Source organism: Quercus suber, unplaced genomic scaffold (assembly GCF_002906115.3).
Source record: "Quercus suber isolate HL8 unplaced genomic scaffold, Cork oak 2.0 scaffold_455, whole genome shotgun sequence".
Classification (NCBI taxonomy): Eukaryota; Viridiplantae; Streptophyta; class Magnoliopsida; order Fagales; family Fagaceae; genus Quercus; species Quercus suber.
This window is the reverse complement of record NW_027069906.1, coordinates 384,687-394,609: the sequence shown is the minus strand read 5'-3', so window position 1 is coordinate 394,609 and position 9,923 is coordinate 384,687. Positions and strand designations below refer to the sequence as shown.

General features: G+C 33.9%; 1 protein-coding gene across 1 annotated transcript; it reads left to right on the top strand.

The window, feature by feature from the left end:
• Positions 1-6,216: 6,216 nt before the first annotated feature.
• Positions 6,217-6,767, top strand: LOC112025605 (probable glycosyltransferase At5g11130; the record flags this gene model as incomplete). Its single annotated transcript, XM_065762381.1, has 1 exon — positions 6,217-6,767. A coding segment is annotated over one exon (510 nt), but the record flags the coding sequence as incomplete, so codon positions are not given.
• Positions 6,768-9,923: the final 3,156 nt, after the last annotated feature.

Sequence of the window (9,923 nt, the reverse complement as noted above, 5' to 3'; positions counted from 1 at the left end):
CTTCAATGCTTCTGTCATCAAGATCTAGACAGGGTAATTCAGTCCAAAGAGTCCTCCATGTTGTCGAAAGCTTGTAGTTGGGTTCATTAGCATGTAAATTCTGAGATTTGTGCTGATGAGCTTGTTCTTCTTGTATTTATTTGGTATTTCCTATGGACTTTGGGGTGGGATTATTGTTTATAAACCTCTGCTAATGGGTGATGGAAAAAAATTACTATTTGATTTTCTTGGCAAGGATTTTCATTGTCTTGAAATGGGAAATTAGAACCTCCATCAATTTTGCCTAATACAACCTCTGGCATTGTTGAGCTTAGTTCTTCAATCTTTTTTTCAAACCAAAACAACATAAAAAATAAAAGGTTTTTGTTCTCCTTTTTTCCTCACGGTTCTGAGAAAATTACTAAAATATTTACTAATACAACTTCTGAGAAAATTACTAATAGATTTCTTGGCAAGGAATACAACTTTTGTCTTATAAAAAGATGAAAGTTGTGTTTTGTAAGTCAAAGTCCAACTGCAACTTTCATTTTAATAAAACTTAAAATTGTCTTTTGGTCACATTTAAGAAAAATTTGTATAACTACCCTTGAAATTAGCAAATTTCTTTTTTGCTTTATTTATTGCATTGATAGTTGAAGGTCATTTTGATCCATCTGCATGATGAGATCAGAGTTCGGTCTAATATATAGAATATAAATATCTTGCAACTGAATGACCTTGTATCATGTATGCTTAGAAGGACCCTTATACATCCATCTTTGCTCTGAATGGATAAAAGTGACCTTCTCTAAAATCTACAAGTGCTTAATAGATAACTTGTCTATACTTAGAACAGACTGCATCAGGTTCTAAAAATTTCAATTTGATTGTGGCTCTCTTCGCGTTTTTTCCCCCCACTAAATACATTCTTTATAAGCAATAGCTTCACTAAGAACAAGATGATGGAAAAAAAAAAAAAAAAAAAAAAAAAAAAAAAAAAAAATGCATGAGTTAGCATTCCTAGTATAAGACCTGTGAAATTGTTGATTGGGTCGGTTGTCGACCATTTTTATTGATAATTCCATACCTTTTAGGGGAAATTAATTTATTTCCCCTTCTATGTTTGGGGTAGTTCACAAGTCCCTCCCTTATCTTTGAAACCAAATAATTTCGCCCTTTATGTTTGAAAAATGAGCTAATGCCCCCAATATGTTTACTTTATCAGTTAAATCCAATAGAATCACAATGATTACAAATGCTATCAAAAAAAACAACTATGCAATCCTCAACTTTTTCTCTTCCTTGTGGTATGCGACTAATAACTTATTCAAAAAATTACATTGCATTTAACCGAGAAAGTAACGGATTTTGGGTATTTGCTCATTTCCCAACGTAGAAGGGAAATTAGTTGGTTTCAAAGTTAAGGGGGAAATTGTGAACTACACCAAAGGGCCCAAACATAAAGTGGGGAAAGTGCTTCACTTCCCCCCCCCCCCCCCACCCACTTTTTTTCCCCTAAAAAGATGCAAAATAATAAAATATCAATATCATGGCTAACACTCAACAAATCTTCACCTCTAGCCCATGAAGACTTGTTTTAAATAGCACTCTCTTTGTGAAACATCATTGTTTATTAAAAAAAAATGTCCTTTGTCCTTAACAAACGATGTGATTACTTGAGTTAAATTGATATTTGAAAATTTTAGTCAAAATTTCCTTCGCAATCATCAATTTGATTCTTTGCAAATCTCACCATGCACCATCCATATCTATCTTCCCTTTGTGATGATTTAATCAAACGCTCTTCTCTACCTTTTGCTCCACCATGCAATTTACTTTTTAACTATATCAACTATCAACTTGTATAAGTTCTTGAATGCTTTCTCTCTCTTTATTACCAGCAAAGAGCCTTTGCTAACACTTTCATAATCCTAATCTTATAAAGTATTCATAATCCAAAAAATCTAGCTGGCCCAAAGAAATCATATTCCTTCCAAGTTCTGGCACGTCTTATATTATCAAAAGTATTCACAAACCCATTAAATATCATAATTTTTACTGTACTTATCTCTAAAACTTTACATTCCAAATTATTAGCTAACATAACAAAACTTCAATCACAAATCTTGTATTTGTCAAACCACATTCCATGCTAACCATATGAAAGGACCTGGCAGAGTAAAAATACATGAATTTTTTTAAGACATGAATCTGTACTAACTATAAGAATACTAGGCTGAATGGGACTTCCTTGCCATATAAGTATGGGGTGGTGGCCAGGGTTGATTTTTGGGATTCGAACCCCTTAATGTGTGCGAGTCTTAAACTAGCGAAAAAGAAAAAAAAGAAGAACTACCACCATCATTTCCATTCTCACTATCTGTTGTAATAATCATTTCGTTCATGGACCGCTAAATATCACACGTTTCTTTGACTCTTTTAAATCAGCTCCCAACTTGCGACATTATTGCATCCTTCCATGAAGAGTAGCACTCCAAATTGTCTGATCTTAACTTCACCTTGTCAAAATTCTTTTGATGCAGCATATTCCTACTGGATTTGATTCAAACTTCATTAAAAAGTCATCTTTTAGAATTTTTGTTGACTTTTGAACTTCATTGCCTCCAAGCAATTATTTACCCCTTCTATTTTAAGCAGTTCCTTTCCAACCAATAGTACAGTCACCTAAGTGTCGCATGAAGGTTGAAGTGAAGTTAAAAGCAGTACGACTTGATTCTCCTCCTCAATTTTACCATTCACATATGATAATTAAGTAATCAACTCTATTAAAAGCACTTCAATGATCCTAATATCATCACCTTCCTTCAGATGTAGCTAATACAACACTTTAATCAAAGTTCAAATACAAATTTGTAAGTGATTTTCACCCACAAATGACACATTCATAATCAGACATAGTGAAAAGTCTATGCAGTGCCCTAATCAATCCTTGTTGCACGCACCATCTTTGACAATGCTNAAGTGTAAAAAAAAAAAAAAAAAAAAAAAAAAAAAAAAAAAAAAAAGACCCATTTTTAAGATATGTTCATGATGCTGTGGATCTTTTGCTACTTGCTTATGTTGTCTTATGGTGGATATTTTGTTTGAGGACTAGGACACTTTTATGAAAGCAAGGTTAGCTGATTCTGCACTCTCATCTTGTATTGTTAGTGTATTAGTGTCATATGAACAAATTTCCGGAACATGTCCAGCTTCAATGGAGTCAGTCATGCAATACAGTGGGTAATATCCTCATAATACAAGGTTATTAAATATGCTGATTAAATCAGAGGTGTGAAATATATTAGTGAGTCAAACTGGGAGTGTATAATAGTATCCAACTTGATGGATATTTGCCCTTGTTTTACAGTAGAGGGATCCGTCACATTCAGATGAGTTCACCTGACCATTTGCACTGTAAACAATTTTGGCATGAGTTGGGTGAGTGGGGAGGTTGAAGAACTTCAATTAATGATCATGAACTTTATTTCTTAATCCAAAAGTTTCGAAAATGTTTTTTATGGTTCAGGAAACTATGTGAATTACAACGAGGTGTACCATGATAGAGATACCTTTGTGGAAGACTATAAGGAAATGAATAGGAGCTTTAAGATATATGTTTATCCTCACAGGCGAAATGATCCTTTTGCAAACGTGCTGTTGCCAGTGGGTTCCGAACCTGGGGGTAATTATGCTAGTGAAAGTTACTTTAAGAAGGTCTTATGAGAAGCCATTTCATTACAAAAGATCCAACCAAGGCAGATCTTCTCTTCTGCCTCTCTCAATTGCGTTTGCGAGCAGCGGCATGACCCAGAATTGGTGTAGGAGGTATCCAAGATTTTATTAAAGATTACATCCTCAATATTAGTCAGAAGTACCCATATTGGAATCGGACAGGTGGGGCTGATCATTTCTATGTTGCCTGTCATTCCCCCCCCCCCCCCCACCCACTTTTTTTCCCCTAAAAAGATGCAAAATAATAAAATATCAATATCATGGCTAACACTCAACAAATCTTCACCTCTAGCCCATGAAGACTTGTTTTAAATAGCACTCTCTTTGTGAAACATCATTGTTTATTAAAAAAAAATGTCCTTTGTCCTTAACAAACGATGTGATTACTTGAGTTAAATTGATATTTGAAAATTTTAGTCAAAATTTCCTTCGCAATCATCAATTTGATTCTTTGCAAATCTCACCATGCACCATCCATATCTATCTTCCCTTTGTGATGATTTAATCAAACGCTCTTCTCTACCTTTTGCTCCACCATGCAATTTACTTTTTAACTATATCAACTATCAACTTGTATAAGTTCTTGAATGCTTTCTCTCTCTTTATTACCAGCAAAGAGCCTTTGCTAACACTTTCATAATCCTAATCTTATAAAGTATTCATAATCCAAAAAATCTAGCTGGCCCAAAGAAATCATATTCCTTCCAAGTTCTGGCACGTCTTATATTATCAAAAGTATTCACAAACCCATTAAATATCATAATTTTTACTGTACTTATCTCTAAAACTTTACATTCCAAATTATTAGCTAACATAACAAAACTTCAATCACAAATCTTGTATTTGTCAAACCACATTCCATGCTAACCATATGAAAGGACCTGGCAGAGTAAAAATACATGAATTTTTTTAAGACATGAATCTGTACTAACTATAAGAATACTAGGCTGAATGGGACTTCCTTGCCATATAAGTATGGGGTGGTGGCCAGGGTTGATTTTTGGGATTCGAACCCCTTAATGTGTGCGAGTCTTAAACTAGCGAAAAAGAAAAAAAAGAAGAACTACCACCATCATTTCCATTCTCACTATCTGTTGTAATAATCATTTCGTTCATGGACCGCTAAATATCACACGTTTCTTTGACTCTTTTAAATCAGCTCCCAACTTGCGACATTATTGCATCCTTCCATGAAGAGTAGCACTCCAAATTGTCTGATCTTAACTTCACCTTGTCAAAATTCTTTTGATGCAGCATATTCCTACTGGATTTGATTCAAACTTCATTAAAAAGTCATCTTTTAGAATTTTTGTTGACTTTTGAACTTCATTGCCTCCAAGCAATTATTTACCCCTTCTATTTTAAGCAGTTCCTTTCCAACCAATAGTACAGTCACCTAAGTGTCGCATGAAGGTTGAAGTGAAGTTAAAAGCAGTACGACTTGATTCTCCTCCTCAATTTTACCATTCACATATGATAATTAAGTAATCAACTCTATTAAAAGCACTTCAATGATCCTAATATCATCACCTTCCTTCAGATGTAGCTAATACAACACTTTAATCAAAGTTCAAATACAAATTTGTAAGTGATTTTCACCCACAAATGACACATTCATAATCAGACATAGTGAAAAGTCTATGCAGTGCCCTAATCAATCCTTGTTGCACGCACCATCTTTGACAATGCTTATCTAAAGACATTATTTTCCTATCACAGGATTTTACCTTGAACTTTGTGCTGGCCATCTATAAGATCCTTAACTAATAGGTTTAATATCAATTTGTGTAAAAGTACACAAAATTATAAAATAGCAAGCTCTACAAGACACAAAGTATGACATGATTAATTATCTATATCACAGGTAAATCAATTATCAACAATATCGATTACAAACTATCAACTCTAAAAGTCACATACTTAACACTCTCAAATCTAGGACCCCAAGTTACACAACTAATGATGCTCCTACACTATCACACTAGAAAAATTGTCTTCCAATTATCACACAATACAAAGTTATACGACTACTCATATCTATAGACCATTTAACATTTTTTTTTTTTTTAACTGATATGGGATTACTACTCTTATATAGGAGCTATTCCACCTCCTTACTTGTCAATGTGGGATTCCAAAGCTAATAAGGACACCTTGTCTACTAGCTTATAAGTGGGACCCAACACCACGAAATTATAGAATGGAAAGAATAGTCATCTATTTGTTCTCTGATTAACTTCTGAACCAGGTTTCAGTCGATAACCCTAACAACCAAAGTAGGTTAATTATTATGCTATAAACTATTCTGGCTAGTTTCTGTCTACTCATTTTTGTTTTTCTTATTTCGCTATTGGGGGAGGAGGGGGAGCTGTATCCATGATATATCAATTTAGCATGCATTGAGATATATTAATGTTAATAAAAATTATGTCGTCGTAGTTTTATTGTTGCTGTGATGTCTGAATCAACTGGAACTCATCTTGCTTCCATTACAAATGAAATTACAGGAAGAAGCTCGCATTCTTTGCTGGAAAAATTAACTCCCCAGTTCGAGAAAAACTTCTTCAAGTATGGAGAAATGACACCGAGATCTTTGCCCACCTTGGCCGGCTCACAACTCCTTATGCTGATGAGCTGCTTGGGAGCAAATTCTGCCTCCATGTTAAAGGCTTTGAAGTAAACACAGCTCGTATTGCAGATTCACTGTATTATGGTTGTGTTCCTGTGATCATTGCCAACTACTATGATCTCCCATTTGCAGACATATTAAACTGGAAAAGTTTCTCAATTAATGTTGCCACTTTAGATATTCCATTGCTTAAAAAAATCCTTAAGAGGTTTAGCTTTGAAGAATATCTAATGTTACAAAGGAATGCGCTGAAGGTGCGAAAACATTTCCAGTGGCACCTTTCCCCTGTTGATTATGATGCATTTTACATGGTTATGTATGAGTTGTGGCTTCGACAGAGTTCTGTAAGGCTTCCCTTGAATGATTTTGTTCATCCCAATTGATGACCGTAAATTATTCTCAAGTGATTTTTTGTTTCACAATAGCATTTGCCTTTTGTATTACTTATTACTGATTAATTTCTCCATAAAGCAGTTCCGCATGTCATATCAATTACTCCGGAAAATGTATAAATTGTTAATTTAATATGGAGATTGTGAAAGGGAAATAATTTGTGCAGTTGGCTACACGCCTGACAAGATCTTCAATTTTAAGATTGCAAGCTATTTCCAGCGGAAAAACAGTGAATCAAAACAAAAGAACTATTAGGCATGGCATATTGCAGCATGTTCTTGCGTGTTTTCTGCACACAGCATTCTACTTCTTTTGCTAGGTTTGTGAAACTGCCCTACCGCTCAAAGATAAACTGTAATTGCAGGAGTAAATTATTGAAAACAGATCTATATCAGAGATTGGAAACTTTAAGTTCTGAACCCTATAGGTGAAATACCACAATTAAACACATATTGAGGTTTGAAACTTTGAATCCTCCCGAATTTAAATTTGAAGATTTAAGGGGTTGTCAGGAAAGTCCAACATCTTTATCATTGCTCTTCTCAACATCATAATTGTCCATTTTAATCCTCATGGATTAGATTTTTAAAAATTAAACGTTTACTATCATTATCATAGCTCTTCTCAATGTCAATACATCATAATTATCGTGATAATCTTTGAAGTACCCATTTTAACTCTTCTCCAATCTACTTCTAGCAAGTCTACGTCACTTACCAGTAGTTAGAGTTCAATCATTGTCATCACAATCGGCCTTTGACTCACAAATCTCCAAACCCAAAAATCTACAGTAGCAACAATGATGTCATATCATGCGAAGGCCTACGCAAACATTGCGTTCTTAATCCCTAGTATTTCTACCACTAAATCCATCATTCTCTGCTTTGCCTAACCTTCAACAGTGATCGAATGATTTTTCAAACATTGTTTGGTTGATAGTTGATACATTTGAATTTTGGAGTGAATCTAATGGCATAACTCAACTAATTACCAAATGTATCAACCAACAACAGCAATCAAACACTGACAACGGCGATAGTACAGTTTTTGGATTTGTGTTTCGACCCACAAAATATCTCAAACACTACTAATGGGCCTAACTTTCCCGTCAAAATTCCTTTCAGCCTCCAAGGGTAAAAACTAAATTCCTGCTATGGGCTTTTTAATTAATTAATATTAAAACAAGGGTGACAGTAAATGGGCTGGGTTTTATCAATCAAGCTTCTTCATGGAAAGCACGAGATATGTCACTCATATCATGTGTGATACGTTCGCTGAAAACAGGGATTGGAGTTGAGGGTAATTTTGCTAAACCAAAATGTTATATATCAGTTGGTATTCTCATACTCATGTGATGTGACCACTTTTTTAAGCACCCCTTTAAAAAAATTTTGAAGCAAAATCATATTCATTGGCTTTCTGTTATTTGCAGTCAAGCGACATCTGTTACTAAATATTATTCGAACTCTTTGTGCCTAATTCTAAGGTTTTGTTGGATGTATAATGAGAAAGTTGGGTTTCAGACCTCTGTTCAAACTAATTTGTTTGAGAGTTTAAAAAGCACTTATTGAAACACATGTTTCTCCATTCAAAATAAAAAAAGGTTTCAACTTTCAAAGTATATTACATAGTGTTGGCTAATAATGCTGAATGAAACAATGTCTCCAGTACGAAGTTTACAAAATGATGAACCTTTCAAAATAAAGGAAATAAACCCAAATTTTTAGCAGCCATGTCTCCCAAGAACTAGATATATTAGCAAAACAATCTATCCTCTATATATATACATACATACACATATATATAGGAAAATGCTAACGAATGCCTTTAGGACATTGATTAATAATCCATTTAAAGAAAATTTTTATGAAAAAAAAAAAAAAAAAACAAAGCAAATATTAGCAATGCCAATTTAGAGTAAAAGCTGCATTACAGAATAGGGCTTTTTTTTTTTTTTTTTTTAGGACAAAAGCTAAATAGAAAGATTTAGCCCACTTTTAAAGACAAAAAACATTGAGTGAAAATCTAGACTATCTAGTATATCAATGCCTAGATGAAAAACAGAATAATTTACTTGAGACAGATCAATCATAATTTCTTCCAAATCTTTGGTGTTCTATCCGTACATATCCCAATGCTAAAATCTACGGCTACAGAATATAAATGAGAAAATCAATAGGTACTCATATAAAGCTTCTCTTGTCTTCATAACCTTCTCTTCACCACATAAATCATTTTATTTTGATTCAAATCCCTTCGCTAAAGCAACTTCCCGTTGTTGACGCCGTTGTTCTCTCTGTATCATGTGAAAAGACACTAAAATGGATCATCGATCCCATACTTAAATCAATGAATCAAGTCTAGACAAAGCTCTTTAAATATTCCAAAATGCACAAGGAAATGCACAATCCCATGTTGAACAAGTTTTCAAATAGACTGTTGGTTTGTAGTTGTCATTAGTTTCAAAAGTGCTCACAACACAAGCAGGTAGGCAACTAAGCAAAAAAACTTTTGATAATGGAGCAACCTTTCTAGTGAAGAGCCCTTCGGAGTCGTCTCTAGTTAATAAAACCTATGAACAATTGACCCCACCCGCTAGAACCTTTTTTTTTTTTTTTGATAAATCCCACCCGCTAGAACCTATTGCAGGATAACTAGAATCTTGGAATCTATTGCTCTTAGCCTCTTACTGAAAGGTGTCATGTTTTGCACATATCATGAGCATTTATGCTCTCAAGAGTTGCAAAACCAACTAATGAAACTTTTTTTTATTTTTAAGTTCCACAAGCATTTGGTGGGTACTTGATTGGCCAGTGGTGAATTTCCTCGAATTTGACTGTCTGACAACTCATTTTGCAAAAAATATTTTGTTTTCTTTTTAGTGCTCTCCAATCCTTTGAATTTCCGGTTCCATGTTACCATTAAATTGCTCGCTGTTGGATTCTATAGAAATTGTACATGTTAACAAACAACATAATTTGGCCAAATAAAGTTTTGCTAACACACTTCAAATACTTTATGCACTTTCTTTCTTTATTATGTTATACACTTCTAATTTATTATTAATATTAAGGATTTTTATGATAAGTATTGATATTAAGGCAATTTTTAAGACTTCGACTTCTATAATCTGTTTGGTTCTTATAAATTTGTTAAGATAATTTCAGCTGGAAAGGATGGGCCAAGC